The 20,514-nt window shown below is 38.6% G+C and overlaps 1 protein-coding gene across 2 annotated transcripts in view; it reads right to left on the reverse strand.

The window, feature by feature from the left end:
- The window catches only part of EXOC4 (exocyst complex component 4), a 743,049-nt gene that overhangs the window by 470,620 nt on the left and 251,915 nt on the right, over positions 1–20,514 (reverse strand). The window contains exon 10 of one of the 2 annotated variants that reach the window (XM_053218064.1): positions 11,533–11,672. The exons of the other annotated variant lie outside the window; for it this stretch is intronic. Coding sequence (XP_053074039.1) covers positions 11,644–11,672 — 29 coding nt within the window. The 3' untranslated portion in view covers positions 11,533–11,643. Of the gene's footprint in view, positions 1–11,532; positions 11,673–20,514 lie in introns of those variants that run through there. 2 annotated transcript variants of the gene reach the window in all.

Consider the following 20,514-nt stretch of genomic DNA (forward strand, 5'->3'; position numbering starts at 1 on the left):
AGAAACAACGCGTGAGGGGAAAACACTTACCATACTAATTCCCCATGCGTGTGCTCTTTTAAGTACAATGAAAAATGGACTGCTGGATTTGAGCAGTTAGTATCAGGAGAATTTTCTTTACTATTAACATCTCGACAGGTTCTAACGGTATAAATCTAGTAACTATTTATTTAAAGTAAAATTCTAATTTTTTTATAAGCTCGTGAAAAATGGAAAGCTTTATTTTAAAACTGAATCACGAACACTGGACTCATGAAATCCGCAGGCCATTTATAGAATGCATATGGCATGTATCAATTAACTGACAGAGAATCAATATGCAACTTAGGATTTTTGTGTTTGCTGTACTTGGGAAGGAGGAGAGGAGGCCAGGTGGTACTTAAAAGAGTGTGATACCTACAACGTTCGAAGAAAAAGGAGTTGAAGGAAAGCTGTATAATTTAGTGGAAGGGATGAGTATGTGTCTCCGTGGTCAAACACCCCAGTCACCTGCTCTAGGTTAGCTGCTGTTTTCTGAAGAGCTCAGTGGCCAAGATGCTGCTGAGGCGAGAGGCACTCAGACTCCAAAGAAAGCCCACCCTCTACCGAACCATATAGTTTCTCCGACTTAACTCCGTTCATACTCACTCACTGCGGAAACACGTGGGAACAGAAAGGATCAACGAAAGACCTGGGCAGGAAACCCAACCCTGGCCTTGGATACGGGGAAGGTTCCCTGGCTTGCTTGGCTTCCTCTGTTTTCACTTCTACTTCACTGTGGATTATCCAGAGACAAAGTCCTTAGTCCTCTGCTCTTGAAAGCACCTACGGCTTCAGCATTTCATTCATCATTTCCACTGATACCCACCCAAACCACTCCATTGGTGTCTCCTTTCCCTCACATCCAGCCCCATGATCCTTCCTAAAGTGGTTAATTCTCCTCAGACCCCCTTTGTAGGTCTCCAGCATCTAAGCCTAAGTGCCCATCTTAAACGCCAAAATTCATCCTTTACATGGTATTTATTTTGTTTCTTTAAAAAGCTGATATGGCATATTCCATTGACTATAAAGTTGGAACCTGACTACTCTCTTACCGGTCAGGGTGGGAGTCATGAATTTGGCGGTGACACAGGGACAGAAGATGGAGGGGAACAATAAGGAACTGGACACTAAAATCAAGTTCATCTTAACAAAATGAGATGGAAAAAGTAGGGCAAGAAATCTCTTCTCAAAATAAGAAGAATTAACTCTAGATATGTATGGAAATTCCATTTAGGATAAGAATCAGCGACAGGAAACAGCCAGAAGGGACTATTTGTACTGAAATACAAGCCATTAACTTGAGCCAAGCTAACAGCAAATGACTGCACTGGCAACTGCTGGCTGTAGATAATTAGTTTAGAACCTATTTTAACATGAATATTTTATCATGCAGCACAAAACTCGTTATGGAGAAGAATTAGAGAGCCAGGACGTCTGAAAGCTCTGGAGAGGTGATCTGTCAGCTCCCAATAAAGAGCCTTCTAGAAGAAAGCAGGTTTAGTGATTCAGCAAGACTGGATTTCATTAAAGTTACAGCAATCCATTAGGAACATTCTGGCGACGGAGAGTACTGGTACCAAGCTACCCTGCAACAGCATCACTATGGGCACCAACTGACAGGAAAAATGAAGTCTGTGAAGAGCCACCTCAGGTGTAACAATTTTCTCAGGGAGGTACACACATCCTGTTTCTGTCAGCAGCAACCTAATTTGCCTGGCCAATTCTTTCATAAGAGCCTAGCTACCTTATATGTTTACGTATGTAAAAGGTGAAACATTCAACATTTTGAAAATTAAAAAAACTGCATTTCGCCAGCTATGTAGAAGTGTCATGCCATTATTTTTACTTCAAAAACAGTTGCGTATCGAGCGTGTGTCATCATAGTTAACAACCACTGATAACAGTCTCCTGTGCATTATCTATTTAATCCTCAGAATTTACCCTATGATATAGGTAACCACTGTTGTCCTTGTTTTGTAGATGACAAAATACCAATGTGATGCCAAGTATTTGTCTAAATTCATGAAGCTGAAGGAACAAAGAGCAGTCTGGGGCACCTGGGTGGCTCAGCACCTTGAGTGTCTGACTCTTGATTTCATGATCCCGGGGTCATGAGCCCGGTGTCAGGTTCCATGCTAAGCACGGAGGCTGCTTAGGATTTTCTCTCTCCCTTTGCCCCTCACCCTCTCTCCCCTGCTTGCCCTCTCTCTCTCTAAAATAAAAATATACATACATACATATATCTGGCAGTCTGATTCTAAAGTCTGTGTTCTAGGTGTATTTCATGGGACCTTAGGGCTTCTGAATATAAAGCTGTTTCATAGAAAAAATTAATGTCTATAAATTTTATTGTAAAAATAAAATAAAAATAGGAGCATATAGGTATTACTCAAAAAAGAAAACTCTAGTGAGGAAGTAAATACACCTAAAAATAAATTATAGGCATCTTTGAGGGTGAGACATGAAATGTCTTGCCTGGGAAAAGAGTTAACACATAGCTAATGTACTACATCTTCTTAACCACTACATAGTCAGTGACCGGCAAAGAAAAAAGGTATTTTAATCACTGCTATTTTGGGGTATCTGGGTGGCTCAGTCGGTTGAGTGTCCGACCTCGGCTCAGGCCATGATCTCGCGGTTTGTGAGTTTGAGCCCCGCGTCGGGCTCTGTGATGATGGCTCAGAGCCTGGAGCCTGCTTCGGATTCTGTGTCTCCTCTCTCTGTCCCTCCCCCACTTGTGCTCTGACTCTTTCTGCCTCTCAAAAAAAAAAAAAAAAGTAATCATTGCTACTTTTTCAATCTATCCAGACACCTTACTCTCTGCAAAGAACAGGCAAATCTCCACAGCTCCCTAAGCTGATGGAGACTCAATAAATATTTGTTCATTGTTATTTAGATAAATAACTTGCCCAGGCCATTCTGTGTTACAGGAATTAATCCATACCCAGGGGCATTACAGGCTAGATTCAATTTTCCAATAACTTCTAATTCACTGCTTTCCCAAATATTTTCCATCCATAGCAACGTTTTAGAGGTTTCTATATATTTTACACATACTGCTATACATAAGGGGAGCTAGAAGATGGGAGAATCTTATGCTCGCTAATCTGTCATTTTTTAATTGAAGTATAATTAACATACAGCGTTACACTGCTTTCAGGTGTATAAGAATTCAGCAATTCTATACATTTCTCAGTGCTCATCAAGGTTAAGTGTACTCTTAATTCCCTTTATTTACCCATTTCCCTACCACCTCCCCTCTGGCAACCACCAGTTTGCTCTCAGTTAACCCATCTTTTGATTCTATAAACATTTACTGCTTGTAAGTTGCAAGGCACAAGGTGATAAAAAAATTAGTAAGATAGGATTCTTGCCCATAAGGATCTCACAGTTAAGTTGGGGAGACAAATGTATAAATAAAAAATTGTAATACAATGTGATGATTATTAATATATAAGGAGCTACTGAAATAGGAAAGAGAAGACATTAGACTCTAAGAGGTCAGGTAGGGCTCTATGAATGAAAACTGACACACAGAATGATAGGCAGACCTGGGACAAGAGCAGATTCAAGTACATTAATAAAGAAAAAATGACAATGGAGACCAAGTCTAAAACCTGAAATATGCTCTGTGATTAGAATCCTGATGTATGGTAATTTTATTCGAGAAAAGTCAGTTTGGTTGTATTTTGAAGCACACATCAGGCAGAGTGGTTAGATACTAACCTAGCACCAGATGAAGGTTGAAGGACAGAAGCAATGAACTTCTCTACCAGAGATCAACTTATTTTGATGTTGACAAAAATTATAACATTTCTATTTTTGGAACAGCAAGCTTAGGAACCTAGAATTTAAACATATTTCAAGATTCTTCTTGCCCAAACCTTATTAACAACAAAGATTTTTAGAGAATAGTATTTCATCACCAAACGCTAAACCTTAAAGTTTGATCAACCTATGGTAACACAGTCTATAAAATTTTATAGCTTTAAGGAATTGGCCTGGGCTGCATTCCTACAGATATTAACATGGGATAAAGTATGACCTGAGAGAAGCTGACATTCAAATATCTCAATTTATGTAACAGGCAACCCGAAATTTTTCAATGTACAATTGAATTTTCACTTTCAAGAGACCTTCCTTCTGCATTCCTCTAAACGGCACATTTCCCAAGGAATTTACATTATAAGATTTAAAATTTGTATTACTTCATTTTATAAAATAGGAATATTTATAGATCTACATAACATCTACTTACTAGGTAAAACAAGGTTTAAGCACCATAGAATAGACATGGGTGGTGGCACGAGGCACTGGTGACATGCTACCATCGAGTTAAAAACCTACCACAACTTTAGATTTTCCAACAGCAAAATAAACCCTGTGATCACCTCTCACCATGCTGGGAACATGGAAAATCTAGCTGGGTCATACTGACTTGCCCTGGTCGTCATCCCTTATTCCTGGCTCCCCTTATCTACTCCATTTCTGTTAAAGAAAATTTGGGTCTGGTAGAGTCCGGAAGATACTTAAAGGCAGAAAATCAGATTTGAGATGGACTTTGGAAGACAGACTTTATTGAGTGAGTACAAATTGAGTTTAAAAGGGAGAAAGGGCTCAAGGTAGAACTAAGAGCGCGTGCAAAGGCACCATGGGTGGCAAGTATAAAGAGCCGGAATGTTCAGGGAATGCAACGAGAGGAAGAAGTACAAAAAGAAAGCAGCAACTGGAAGAGTAGACAGGTGGCATATTGAAGTCTTGAAAAGGAGAGCAACATATTTATAATAGTATTTGAAGACCACTCAACGCAGTCCATAAAAGCAGAGGGAATTTCTTTAATAGAAGACAGATGTAGTCCAAGTGCGAGGCAGCGAAAGGCCTGAATCAACTGGGGCCATGGGAATGGGAAAATATGAATTACAGACATACCGTGATTTAATAATATCTTTTACATGTATATCATACTTTATAAAAACCACTTTCTATCCATTATATTTGATTCTCATGATAATCCTGTAAAGTTAAGTAGGATATAGAATACTGTCTGTACCTTATCAATAATGACTCCGTGCCTGAGATGTGCCCAGTGTCACCTGCCTGCTATTAAATGGCAAAGACAGTATTAGAGCTCAGTGCACGTCAACCCAAGGATCCTTCAACTATACAAAAAAAGCAAAGAGATCAGACATGAAGAAGGGTAAGTTCTGTTCCTTCCTTTGTTATCTCAAACATATTTTGTTCAAAGAGTTCTTAATTTTTGAAGAAGGTAAACAAGATGTGCCTTGAATTCATAAATACCTAAGATGCCATGAATACCATAAGAAAAAATTATGTTTTCTTATCAAGAAAATATGGTGTTTAGTGCTTCACACCAGACAGCGTGTAACAGGCTATGAATACCACGGTGGATACATTCATGTGGGCTGATTGGGCTGACCGTATTGATTAGATGCATATGATCAATTCTACCACCAGTCCCAACTAGAGATATTCCTCCCTCCAAGCCCATTCCAAGTAACCATTGAGTCTCAGGAATAACTAACCCTGCGGGTGTCAGTGGTGGGAAGGAGGTAATTCCTAGTGTATCTGGCTTTTGAAAGAATTTCAAATATCAATAATAATGCCTCAATTCCCCCAACATGTGGGTATCAATAAAAATACCCCCAGTTAGGGGTGCTGGGTGGCTCAGTCTCCTGAGCATCCGACTTCGGCTCAGGTCACAATCTCACAGTTCACGAGTTCAAGCCCCACATCAGGCTCTGTGCTGACAGCTCGGAGCCCGGAGCCTGGAGCCTGTTTCGGATTCTGTGTCTCCCTCTCTCTCTGCCCCCACCCCCTGCCTTGCTCCGCTATGTCTCTATCTCTCAAAACTAGACAAACATTAAAAAAAAATTTTAATACCCCCAGTTAAAAGTCTCAGATGTTTGCTAAACTGTAAACAAGAAGTACCTTTTTGTTTTTACATGACAACAGTAACACAGACATCCTCAATGATTTCTGCCCTATTAAAACACCTGCTTTGAAGAAAAGCTAAAACATTTAAGACGCGATGTAAAACAATGCTAGCTGACATATAAACCAGTAACTCTGTCTGGAGCTTAGAGAGGCATTTATATGAGGTCTGTAAACCAGGTTCAATGAAGTTTTTTTTTTTTTCCATTTCTGAAATCAAGGTTCTTAATGATATAAAACAACCGCAATATCATGCAGTCAGAATGCAACTAATTTTATTACTTTTTATATTCAATCAAAATGCCAAATGCTATTCACAACACCATTATCCCTGAACCATGAAAACATGTTTAAATTCACTATTATTATTACATTTAAGGATGTCCAAAATGATCTAACTCTATCTTCTCTAAAGACTCAATAAGATTAAAAAAAAATTAATTTTCCTCTCCACTCCCCAAGTCAGAAATGGATACACTGCTCCCTGCTGTTAATGAGGTAATAGAAACCCTACTCCTATAGCACTAATGCACTTACTTAATGAATTATTTTTTTCTTGGTAATTACTGTAATAACAGTAACTCATCCCAAACTTCAGCATTTTAACACTGGCATATTATTTCCATTTCCGTATTTAGTTTGCTTACCTCTTGGACAAATTCAAATGAATGAAAAGCAGCTAGATTACAGGTGGGAAGGACCCCAAAAGAAATACCATATGGAGATCCATATGCTTTGGCACTTTATCAGCATGTGACAGAATCCTGGAACATAGCTTCAGAATAACTGACATCCTCTATGTATCAATTCTCTGTACTGGTGCTCTAGAACGTTCACATTTTAAACCTTATGCTAACATATTCTCTGACTACTGAAGGCAGTAAATCAAAATGCACAGCAGTTACTTTTCTCCTTCCAAAAAAGTAAACAGAGCAATTTCAAAACAACTCAAATTACAAAAACATTATCTCCCTATCCTCTTCATGCAGTAAAAGTATAAGATGAACCTTTCTTTCTGAAGAAAAACCTGGAAAAAAAAAAATCAAACGTCAAATTACGGTGGTGCGGTTGATGTGTGCAAAATGGAAGCATCTCTCACCTAGCAAAAGTCACATAGCAACAGCCCGATGTGTTAGGAAGCATGCTTTCGTCACATTTTTCATTATAAAATGATCAGAAACCCCCCTCTCTGATGGGTAAGTTATCAGTCATGGTTCAAGCAGAGAAAGAGTATCAGTAGGAGATAAAGGTGAAGAGATTACAAGGAAGTGACTGGGGGCTGGCTAGGCAAGTCGGAGACCCACAGGGCAGCCTCTCCAGGAAGGGCAGGGGCTCCCTCTCAGGCCCACGCGGACACTGTCATCCATGGACAGAATTCCTTCTTCAAAGAGGTAGGGCAGCTCTGCTTTTAAGGCCTCTTGCTGGTGGAATCGGGCCCACCCATATTACCTAGGATCCCCCACGCTTCAAAGTCAACTGGTGATGGACTTTAATCATAGCTACAAAACTCCTTCACGGCAACAGCTAGATTAGTGTTGTATTGAACTAACTAGGGACTGTAGCCTAATCAAGCTGACACCTCAAAAAGATCATCACAGGTAATCATCTGGAAGCCAGCACGAGTCCCTCACCTGCGGGGTTAAGGCACAGTGGACGTCACTCACACAGTTCTGTCGGCTAAATTTGAAAGCTTATGCTTTTTTAATCCATACAAAATGGACGCTACAATACAAAAAGCCTTAATGATGCCGCTGGTGGTAATAACAGTCAGGCCATCACTCTTGAACAAGGCTGATGTCATTAACTACTAGAAATTGCTCAAAGAGAGGTTTTACAGTCTCAACCATGGAGCTCAGTTAAAAAAACAAAAACAGGGGTGCCTGGGTGGCGCAGTCGGTTGAGCGTCCGACTTCAACCAGGTCACGATCTCGCGGTCCGGGAGTTCAAGCCCCGCATCAGGCTCTGGGCTGATGGCTCAGAGCCTGGAGCCTGTTTCCGATTCTGTGTCTCCCTCTCTCTCTGACCCTCCCCCGTTCATGCTCTGTCTCTCTCTGTCCCAAAAATAAATAAAAACGTTGAAAAAAAATTAAAAAAAAAAAAACTTTATTGGAAATCCACGCAGGTAAAATAAATGGCATTGTAAATGACAACCATAACTGTGTCACAAAACAAGCCTAAACAGGGTGTGGTTTTGAATACAAGGGAACACAGTACATTCTTCTACGAAAGGGTTGAGCTACGGGAGAGATTCTTTCTCCAGGAGTGCCTACTGCTGTCTTCTTGGTACTAGGATCACAGTGGTACACAGGGGAGACGTGGTCCCTGCCCTCAGAGAATTCATTTAATAAATATAAATCATTTACTGCAAAACATCTCTTCCCTACCAGTGTAGGGTTGTTTAATACCTAACGAAAGTGACAAGAGTTTCATAACAGAAATCATGGCTTCAATTCAAAAACAAAAACGTCTTACAGTATACGTCACAAAAATTTTAATTTGTAAGAAAAAAAAAATCAGTTGAGAAACAAAATTCATGGGTTTCTTACCTCTTATGGTGAATGGAAAGTACTAGGCATACACATTTCAAATTTAAAGCTGTCAGGGAACAGAAATGTCAGGAGAAATGTGTATTTTAATCAACAATGTATCATATGATAGTTTCAAAATCATATCGGTAGGTGGAAAAGGTTAGACTAGTATATAATAGAAATGCAGGATGAAAACTATGTTCCAGACTTCCACCTGCCAAAATTTCTTGTGTTGTCCTTGGTTAACAAATATATATATAAACATAAGCAGAACAATATTCTTGAACAGAACACAAAAAGAGACTGATAAGTAAATGTCAGCTTAGAGAATGTTCTGTAGCATCAAACAAAAGTTCTGTTCTTAGCTCTTCTTTGGTCAGCCTTTTACTTTTCCACAACATGGACAAAAAAATATATAGCCAAGTGCATATCAAGTTCATGCATGCCATGAGACTGGGAAGACAATTAAGATCCCAAGAGATCATGATAGTCTAGAGCTATGTACCCAAGCTAAGATGAAGAAAATTTTAAAAAATAAAAATCAAGTTCTATAGTAAAGCAGAAAAATCAGCCATGTAAGAATACAAAAGCATCTAGAAAAGGCAAATTCATAGGGACAGAAAAGGTACCAGAGGCTGGGGGGTAAGGAAAGAGAATGACTATAAAGGGGCATTAGGGAACTTTTGGGAATGAGGAAATCTTCTATATATCGGGTGTGGTGCTGGTTACATGACTACGTATATTTGTCAAAACTCATCAAATAGTCCACCTAAAAAAAAGAGTGAATTCTGCTTTAATTAAACCACAATAAACTTGATCTTAAAATGGACAAACCTAGCTTTGAAATAGCACCAGTGAAGAACTCTTAAATGTCAATATGAATCAACAGAGTAACTAGCTATGATATATCTAGAGAAGGGGTGCCTGGGTAGCTAAGTCAGTTGAGTATCCAACTCCTAATTTCGGCACAGGTCACGATCTCACAATTCGTGGGACAGAGCCCTGTGTAGGGCTCTATGCCGACAGTGCAGAGCCTGTTTGGGATTCTCTCTCTCCCTCTTTCTCTGCCCCTGCTTTGCTCCCGCTTGCCATCTCTCTCTCAAAATAAATAAACATTAAAAGAAAGACATATCTAGAGTAATATTAGATTAACAGATATACAGTTTTTAGAACAAGAGAAGTAAATCATCCAACTTTCCTCTAGACAGATCAAATCATGTCTGTAGTGAGCATCTATTTTCTAAGAGTGATTTGAACCAACCTAACCAGTCAAAAATGTCAAGCAGAATATCCCAGAAATATAAAGTAGGAACTGAGGGTTTTCATCTGGAAAAGAAGAGGCTCAGTGGGAACGTGCTGGCCATCCTCATGTATCTCAAGGGCTGCCATGAGAGACTGAGATGACATGGCCCTCTAAGGCTAGATGGGGTCACACTATGACCAGCATGATGAAGCACAGATGTAGACTGGAAAACCAGCTGAAGAAGTAATGGCGAGAGAATCCAAGCATTAGGAGAATAGTCAGTCCAGATGGCTTTTAAAAGCCTTTAATATTGAAAATAGTTCCAGGGAGTGATGAAAAGAATCTTAAGTGGGAAGCTGTAGCAAATATGGAAAGACAAGACAACTGGATGTAAAATCTAAATGTTTTTGTGACGGTAAGAATGTGAAGAAATAAGAGAAAGAGAAGGTAAATCAAGTTATGACATCCAATGGGAAAGAGGAAAGAACCTACTGTGTATTAAATGGCTAGCTGATATCCAGTGCTTCTCTAGGTATTTCATACACATGTAATCCTGAGAATAAACCACTGAAGTGTGCATTACTACAAGTCCATCTTTAGTAAAGAGGAAATTGAGGCTCAGAGAAGTTCAACAACTAGTTAAACCTCTAAAAACTGGTGGAGCTCGGATTCTTACTTGGATTTGCCTCAAAAGCCCACACCACGTCCACTGAACCCCCTTGTGATTCCCAGAGATAGGATTTAGTTCTGTGGAAAATTAACTTTTGAGCGACACTTTGTTTCTTAATGATACTAACAAATGAGGCATTACTATACTTTTTCTCCACAAAGCAAGAGTCTTGAACCTAAAGTGTTAGAGGGGTGAAATATCTCTTTTAAAAGTATTTGGCAGAGAAAATAGCTACCATGCATGCAAAAAAAAAAAAAAAAAAAAGAAAGAAAAGAAAAATATTTAAGTAATCTTTTTATCCCTTGCAAATTTTCAACCACCAAGCAAATACACAGATCCCCTGGCTTGTAAAAACCCAAAGTGAAACGGAATTAAAAACAAAATAATCAGAACAAAAGGTGAAGAGTTATCCTCCTACTCATTCAAGCCTTATCGCTCTATTATTTCATGTATGAGATACAAAGCTCTGAAGCATGCTGACCAGGAAAAAAGAAGGAAATCTACAAATGGAAGACAACATTTTTTTTCCGCACCCAATCAACCCAGCACATCAATATCCTGTTGCTTTAGAAACAGAACATAAAAAGGTTACTGCTTTAATTCCCTTGATTTGGTTAAACCTCAGATTTGACAAAATACCATCCAACAAACTTATTAGCATGGTCTTGGAGAATAAGAATTGAGAAAAGGGGAAAACTGACAGTGTTGAGGTTCTGAAATTTCAGTTAAAATGCAGAAGCAAAAGGCATTAGACACTGTGAGGTGACCTAATTTAATTTGTTCTAGGAGCTGATAAAAATGGGTTCTGAAGTCATTGATCCTGACTGACAAAGAAAAGACCATTTCAAAACAAAGATATCAGAACCACATGGAGAAGTAAGGTAAATCAGTTTCCTACTGGGAAAACAAATGAATGGCGGAAGTTACTATAAAAGTCACTTTACCAGCAGGAATTGTACTAGATTTCAATTTAACTTGATCTTTAAATGATTAGAGGACTAGAAGGAAGACAGATAAAACATTAGTCCTTCACATGCTGTGATTATCAAGATTTAAAAATGTATTTTAGATCTGAAAAAAAAAATCAAAGCACAAATACCTGGTAAAATTGTATCTTCAACATGTATTTTTCAGTGTATCTGAGTATAATTTTCACGTTAGGTTGCAAGCAGGGACGATGAAGAATCTTTTGTTCTCTTCAGGAAATATATGCTGAGTTCTTTACACTTTCATTTTCCCAAAGCACCATTATTTGGTGCTAAAAGCCAGGCCAAAAAAAAAAAATTTATATATGTATATAATAATAATCAAAATGTAGCCCCTAGCCTTTACTATTTAACTCCATTCAGAAAGGTATAATTCAAAATTTTCTAAGTAATGCTATTTCTTGGAGAAATAAGATAAACCTAATTTCATTTATAGGCTAACTAAAGACTGAGGGTCCATTTATCATTTTTAAAATGCTAGCCAGCAGATAAGATTAGTTTCTGTCACTCACAGCACTGTCAAGATGACTCAATATGATTGCAAAGTCGATTTTTATGGCCATAGTTGAACAAATAATAAATGTTCCCATGGAGGCTTCAGTTTGAAGATCTCCAAGAATTTGACTGATATAGAGGATACACGACAAGCACACTTCCACCGGTAGGTTCATTTTATAATCTCATACTACTGTTTTCTAAAGATCGAGAAGAAGCCACTAAAATTATTAAAGCCTTATAAAAGCAGCATAGAAATGAAACTCAAAGCAACTGTGATTACTGTAGCTGAAGAAAAGACAGCATAAGGGTAACCTAATAATAGTTATTAAATATATGAAAGCTTATTGTCTGAAGGATGGGTCAAGCTGCATAACCCAAGCAAAAATGGAATGAGAGAAATCAGGTAAAATGAAGAAAGGAACTTGCCCACAGTATAACCATTAGATACTGAAAGTATAAAAATTCTCCTGTGAAACTCAACACTAGGGAATATCAACTGAACAAGAGCTTGGGTGGAGTCAACAGAATTAATTACATTATATCTGGATTCTCAAGGTAATCTACTGAAACTCTCAAGAAATAATGAAATGAATAGAAACAGTTGATTAAATACAAACATGAAAATATGTCTTAGGGAAAAAATCTTAGGTTGTAGGGATTATATCGGGATACTGAATTTACATGCAAAGGGAGTTTTGGAAGAGTTATAAAAAACCTGATTGCCTTCTTAAATTATTACCAATGAGGACTAAATACCAAACACCAAACTGCAAAGCCAATCAAGAGTTCAGGGACAAAAGCTAAGGAGCTCAAGTTTTGCAAAACACTCAACCTGTTGTATTTGCGGACTAATGAAAATGAGCAAAAAAGAATTTTGACAACTGTGGTCATCTGACAGCTCTCAAATGACATGTTTCCAGTCTAAATATGCTTATTATTAATACTTTTAATCTCTAAGTTTTAATTCTGAATCCATCAACAGGTTTGAAAAGAACAATTCAAGTGGTCCTTAATGAAAAGAAAAATAAAACTGGTACTGATAATCAAATATAAAGTTAATGCCATTCGCTGAATCAGTGTGAAACTATTTCAAATCATTTTATGAACACCTTTAAATAGGCATTGTCTGGGCACCTGGGGGGATCAGTCGGTTGAGCGTCTGATACTCACCAATTGTGAGTTCAAGCCCCACCCCAGGCTCGCTGCTGTCAGTGCAGAGCCTGCTTAGGATCCTCTGCCCCCCCACCCCCCACCCCTGCCCTAGTCATGCTCTCGCTCTCAAAAATAAAACATTTAAAAAATAATAATAATAATAAATGGGCATTGTCTGACAGTCATCAAGAACACAAGATATAACAAGTGTTAGCAGGGACGTGGCAATGAGAGAACACGTGTGCACCTTTGGTAACAATGTAGATTGGTGTGGACACTATGGAGAACAGTATGGAGGTTCCTCTAAAAATTAAAAATAGAACTATCATGTGATCCAACAATTCCACCTCTGGGTATATATCCAAAGGAAATGAAAACAGGGTATCAAAGAGATTCCCGCATTCCCATGTTTATTATAGTATTATTCACAAGAACTGAAATATGGAAACAACCTGTATGTCCACCATTGGGTAAATGGATAATGATGGGTATAAATACACGATGAAATATTATTCAGCCAGGAGACGGAAGGACATTCTGCCTTTTATGACAACACGAATGCACACTGAGGGCTCGAGGCTAAGTGAGATAAGTCAGACAGAAAAAAAGCAAATACTGTACAATATCGTTTATATGTAGAATCTAAAAACGCTGAACTTGTAAAAACATTGAGTAGAATGGTGGTTACCAAGGGCTGGGGTGATGGGAAAACTGGAGGATGTTGTTCAAGGATATAAACTTATTAGCAACTAGTAGATAAGTAAGCTCTAGAAACCAAATGCACAGCATAGTGATGATAGTCAACAATATATCATATTATAAACGTCAAAGGTGCTAAGAGACTAGATCTTCATTGTTCTCACCACAAAAAAGAAATTAAAATTATGTGATGGGACAGAGGTATTAACTAACACCACGACGGTACGCACATGGCAATATACAAATTTATCAAATCAACATGTGGTACATTTTAAATTTAATGTTATAGGTCAACTACATCACAACTTAAAGAGAAAAAAAAATGGGCACTCTCTAAGTGACATATTATTTCCAAATAATTTTTAAAATAAATTTATAGGGGCGCCGGGGTGGCCCTGTCGGTTGGGTATCCAACTTCGGCTCAGGTCATGATCTCATAGTTTGTGGGTTCGAGCCCCACATTGGGCTCTGTGTTGACAGCTTGGAGCCTGGAGCCTGCTTCAGATTCTGTCTCCCTCTCTGCTCCTCCCCAGCTCGCACTCTGTCTTTCTCTCTCAAAAATACATAAAGATTAAGAACATTAAAACAAAATACGTTTATAAAATGGAGTTACACTGTATACTAAACAAAGAACCAAGAATCAAAAATGCAGAACCACCAGAAGAGAGAACCGAGCCTCTATCTCATTACTGGGAAGGTAACCCCACACACGATGCAAATATTGTGCTATGACAAAAATTCTTTCCCCTTGTCAAATTACTCCCTAGCTTTTTTTAACTTTATCATACTGCTAAAATATCTACCAAGTAAAGACCACAGGAAGTAAGTCCACAGATAAGACTTTTCTTTATTTAAAAAAAAAATTTTTTTTTAATGTTTCTTTATTTTTGAGAGAGATGGGAGACAGAATGCGAGTGGGGAAGGGGCAGAGAGAGAGGGAGACACAGAATCCGAAGCAGGCTCCAGGCTCCGAGCTGTCAGCACAGAGCCCAACGTGGGGCTTGAACCCATGAACCGTGAGATCATGACCTGAGCCAAAGTCGGGACGTTCAACCGACTGAGCCACCCAGGTGCCCCAAGATTTTTCTTTAAAAAACAAATATTCCTGGGTTGATGATTCACACCTAAAAGGAACTATTTACGGGGTACCATACATTGTTATTCCCAAGTGTTTATGGCCCATGTCTTTCAAATGTATCAGGGGGAAGCCAACCAGTAGTGCTAAATAAAGAATGGAGCAGGTAAGAGTGATGGACATTCGGACACAGAAAACTGACCAGATGCCATTTGGCACAGAATTTCGGAGATGGCATACCGAACTTGTGCTTCCCGGGTACTGTTCAAATTCTCCAATTGTTTGAAAAAGTGGGGGGAATCCTTTCCAATAAGAAAAAAAAAAGTAAATAAAGACTATAATTAGCTTACTTAAGCCTAATGATTTCATACAGACATAAAAATTCAGAAGATGGGCCACGAGTTTCCGTGTTGCTACCTACTATAATGTGAAATCTTCCATGTTCCTAATTGTATTAAAAATACAATTGTTAGTACTGTCAGAAAAAGAAAAATAACTAGCAAGAAGTGCTTTGATTCATTATGTAAAAATACCTCACACATCAAGGGATTTCAAATTTGAAAACAAAATACTCTTTTTAAAAAGTTTTTTGATGAGAAGTAAATAGAGACTAAATCAACATATTTCTCAGCAAGAAAGCCTTTCCCTGCTTTCTAGAAGGAAGCTATTAGTTGTGCAAGTGAAACTGGCAAAGTCTATCATGTCAATACATTGTTCCATAACATACAGATTGGTAACTGCTGGCAGAAATCTTTCAGAATAAAAGACCCCAAGCTTTTGAACAGGGAAGAAACAGCAGTTGACCAGGAAAACGCACACACACGTACATATATACGATGAGCTATGCGTCAGCAAATGAAAGCCACAAATTTTATGTTTGCAAATCTGAAAGTAAATAAAGGGGCAAGTGAGCAATTTAGCAATTGGTAATAATAATGAAGCCACGCATGGAAAATTTATTAATGGTCTTTTAATAGTTTTCTGAGGTAATCAGAACTATGATGGGGTAACCAGTTGCTGTTACACTGGTTTTTAATGTTTTCTTCTCCTAGGCACCAGGTAGCATATATTCCTAAGAAATTCCCATCCGCGGCTCACTGACAAATGGGATAGAAACAGTATTCTACGGCTGGAGTTTGAAGAAAAAAAGAAATCCAATGGCAACATTCAGATGGTATGTGGTTTACCAGAGATTACATAATGACAAAAAGTAGCCATCAGGAATAAAATTGCAGCTCCCGTAAGCAATTGCATTAGTGAGGCAGGTGGTACATAAATGATAACAAGTAAGGGCAATCGTTACAACAAAAAATGCCTCATGTTTATCTAATGCCTTCCCTCTAAAGTACTCAAAACTACCAACAGGCAATAGCTAACTGTTCCTCCCGGGTTTTGGAGGTTGCTGGTGGTGATTTTTTTTCACCTATCTGAATTACAGAATGTTTACCAAAGCATCATAAAGCAAGAAGGGATTCTGAGAGAGAGTACCTACAGTGAATCCATTACCTCTAGAGCAGATGTGTCCCTATAGCATGCTTCCTTCGAATTTTCTGGGAGAAAGTCTACAATTCTCAGATCTAGGGATTCATAAGCAATGGACTTCTTCCCAAAGGACAATTAAAAATTGAGGTTATATCCACGACAGGATCTGGGGAACGCTTTTATGCTTACAAACCATATTATAATTTCCTTTCCTATATTTGAAAACTGCTAAGTCACACACAAAAAAGGAAAAACTCCAAATTACTCAGTCACAACCTACACAGATATTACGGTTAGCTCTTAGAGAGAACCTATGCCTGAGACAAATGGCTTTTCTTGTTCTTGATTAACGAGGTACTAAAATAGCCTGTCTTCACTTACATCAGCAAGGAGTACAAGGCAACTGAGATCCAGAACTCTGTGAAGTCAGTCTTGCCAAAGAAAGCTAGTTCCTGAGTTCATAAGTTGAGTTCATTTTAAAGTTCACACATTGGCAGTCGTGCAAAATGGAAAAATAACCGCTCAAGAGGTAAAGCTAAAGACAAATTAGATACGGGAGAGACGGCTATTTGCATCAGATAGCAGCTTGCAACAATAAGGAAAAAATTCTCTTACCTAATCAAAGCATCACGGTGGTTGAAGCAGCACAGAAGGAAGAATGACACTATCCCCATTTCTGGGCAGAGCTGGGATACTCTGCCAGCACCTTCTGTCTGACCCTTTGTAATTATAAGATGATAAAGTGTGTTCAGGTGTGAATCTAGATTGTTCTTTCTAGACATAACAGAGTAAAGCAGAGTTTTAAGCATACCACAGGTACGAAGTACAAGGGTAAAACATAAAGACAATTAAGTACACATTTCTGAAACAGAGGATGACAGAGCTATATCAATTTTAAAATGTACCACATAAAGAACAGTAAAAAAAAAACAACAAAAAAAACCAAAAACATACACACACAGCAATTTCACTGAGACATGTATGCCAATGTAACCCCCATAAAGAGGTTTTAAGCTCCTTGAGAGCATGGACACAATTTTAAAAAACGTATTATAAATTCAATCCCAGAAGACAAAGAAAAAGGACTACAGGTAAAAGATTTTAAAGAGGGAAGAGGAGATCTTTGTTAAGCTTTGGATGAAGATTTAACAGCAAATCAAGGAAAACAACCCTATTCCAGCTCAACATTCTGCTAGAAATGATGGTTCTCCCTTCAAGGATGGTCCATCCATTCTGGAAAAGCAGAAACAGGGAGTTCTGAGAATTCAGTCTGCACTAAGCAAAAAAATGCCCTTACTTTCCAGCTCATATACCATAGTGCAAAAGGAAGTGATTTGGGATTCAAAAGATCTGGGCTTGAGGCTTAGGTCTGCCGCTTACTCATTATATGACCTGGGACAAGTTACCCAACCTCTGAAACCAGTTGCCTCATTTATTAAAATAAAAATACTCTTATGGCCTCACATATCTGTCAATCACAATACATAATGTGAAAAAAGCAAAGGTTCTTGTAGTTGTTGCTACTGAAAAGAGGAAATATTTATAAAAGAAAACAAAATGAACCAAAAGTATGGGCTATTACAATTGATACATAGAACTGTTTACAATTTCATCTTCAATACAGTTCATAAATACACTTGACTACCTATACATCTTAAATACGGACTCTATTTCCACAAATGCTTTGATAAAAATAAACTGAAGAGTGCTACCATTATTCTGGTGGAAGACAATCTTAAAATTCACACGTTGGACTACTTTCAGAGGAATGTGGAGAAAAATCCAACATGGCACTCTGCTAGGGGGCAGTCGATGGTCAAGATAGCTGATACAGGCGGGAACAAAGAATCCGACGGGTAAAGACACTTTCCTCTTGTATAGGCGATATTCTGTTTCCACAGGTAGTGTAGACTTAAGTGATAAAGTGGTATGAGAAGTAAATAGGCAGCAACAAAGTAGCCTTAGGAATGGAGCACACACGTGGTGAAATATTAAGAAAAGCGAGCCTAGTTCCTCAACGACGTCATGAACCAAAGCCACTGACCAGGACCTGACTGCCAGACTTTGATGTGGAAAAAGAATAAAATTCCATTTTGTTGATGCCACTGGTGAGTCTCTGCTGTTCATAACTACACCTGCCCCTACGGCCAAGTTAAAGACGTCTGGCAGCCAAGTGCCTCAACCTGGCAGGGAGAGTTTTAACATGAATAGATAGGAGGGAAGAGACAAGCTTGGATAAAAATAGGCAACAGGAGAGACAAAAGGTGTGACAGGGGAAAGTGCTATGACGCAGACTATACCCAGGACTATTTTCACTGAAAGGAGAAGTCTGGCTAGAAACAATATCGAGGACCCTATTTGTCTAACACTGATGACCAGAGCATGGTCAAAGTACTCTTGAAAGTGGATAAGTGTGATCTCTCAAGAATCACTAAAACTTCGGGGGGGGGGGGGGTGAAGAGAATGAGAAAGACGAAGAGAGCGGGAGGAAGGGAGGAGGGGGGGCAAACACACAAAGTAGGACTGCATATAAAGGAAAATCACAGTTTATTGCACATTTACTCTAAAAGGGGAATATAGGAGCCATTTCTTTTTGGTTGCCCTAGTTAATCCTCACAAAAACCCAACTAATCCCTATTATTACAGATCATGGTAATGTGGCTGGGAAAAGGTTCAAAAAGTAACTCAAAAAGCCAGTAAGTCGAGGAGCAAGAATCCTAATTCAGGCCTTTGTCTCAAAAGCTCACACTCTTCCCATTACATGATGATGATGATGATGATGATGATGCATCCTCAAAGTTCTATATCTCAACAAAACTCACCAGACTCAGAATAGAAGCAAAGTAAAACACCCAGTCTGGCATAAAAGACCAGAGAAATAAATGTGACAGCACTCTGTTAATCTGAGCCATCAGAAAAGAAAGAGATAAGGTGATAGTAACAGACATCCTAGAAGAAAAGAAGTATGTTCATCCAGTTTGTAACAGCAACACAATATATGCTGGAAATACTTGAACATGCACTTACTTACTAGTCTTAGAAGAAAGGAAATGACAATACGTTTAAGAGACACAATTCCAGGACTAGAGTCTATAAAAGAAAATAAAAATCTGTAAGGTAAAATTTTTAAGAAGATAAAAGAATGAATACTACCTTAAAAATACGCACTACACTGGTTTCCATAAAATAGTACCAGAGTACTGATCTCCAGGCTGTCCTCATTAGTTTGAAGGCAAATCCTACCATCCTTCCTGAGAGTGTTGGTGCAAACTTTGGTTTCATCCTTGCTGTCTCCAACGTTTCCAACGTCTGTGCTATCCTGAGTGAAGTCAGGATTCACAATGGCTCTGGTCATTCAGATAGGACTGTAAGCATCAAGGTATGGGGAATTTTTAAAAACCTGAAACCCTCATCATCGTAATCGGGCATCGTGTTAACATATCACAGAAACGAGGCAGCTGCGGTGCGGTTAAAAGACAAAATCACCACACCCGGAGTCAGAAAGACCTGTCTGCGAGGCCCAGCTTTTATGTGTGGGTCGTGTGACTTTGTCACTTACCCGCTCAGAACTTCATCAGTAAAGTCAGACTGACACTTCCCTCCCAAAATCAAAATGCCATGTCAAAAGTCAGGTGCACAAAGACATTAGGTTTTACAGTGCATACTCAATATACAGCGTTTGAGTTTAACTGATGCACAAAGAAGGTTGTTTCTGAAAAATAAAATATACTTGTATCGTGTGCTCAAGCAGAGATATTACATAATGTGACCTCATCTCATCCAAATAAGGACTCCCGTGCCTCTCAAGCACAAGAATCCAAATGTGTGTTTACACACCTGCACAAGGACCGCTGAGAAATAAGCAATTACTTAGGGTAATGTCAGCTCTGAACATAAAATCTACCCCATCTGCCCCATAGTTTTTCCAGTTTATGTCCCCAAAGATAGTATATTGTCAATCAAACAGTTCTTCAGCTGGATATGAATGACTTAATGTGACCAAAAGTGAATATGCTGTGTGTGTTTGCTGACTTGAAGTCACAAGAAAAGCCATCTTCGAAGTCCATTCTTTCTTTCATTTAAGTCGGCCTGATTGGCTTTGAACACTGATATAGCATTCCTTCTGTGTGTGTATGTGTATGCGAGCATATATACACATTAATGCAATTCAATAGTACTAGGTTAAACTGCAGAGAAAACATTTCTCA

The sequence above is a fragment of the Acinonyx jubatus genome, chromosome A2 (genome assembly GCF_027475565.1).
Source record: "Acinonyx jubatus isolate Ajub_Pintada_27869175 chromosome A2, VMU_Ajub_asm_v1.0, whole genome shotgun sequence".
Taxonomy (NCBI): domain Eukaryota; kingdom Metazoa; phylum Chordata; class Mammalia; order Carnivora; family Felidae; genus Acinonyx; species Acinonyx jubatus.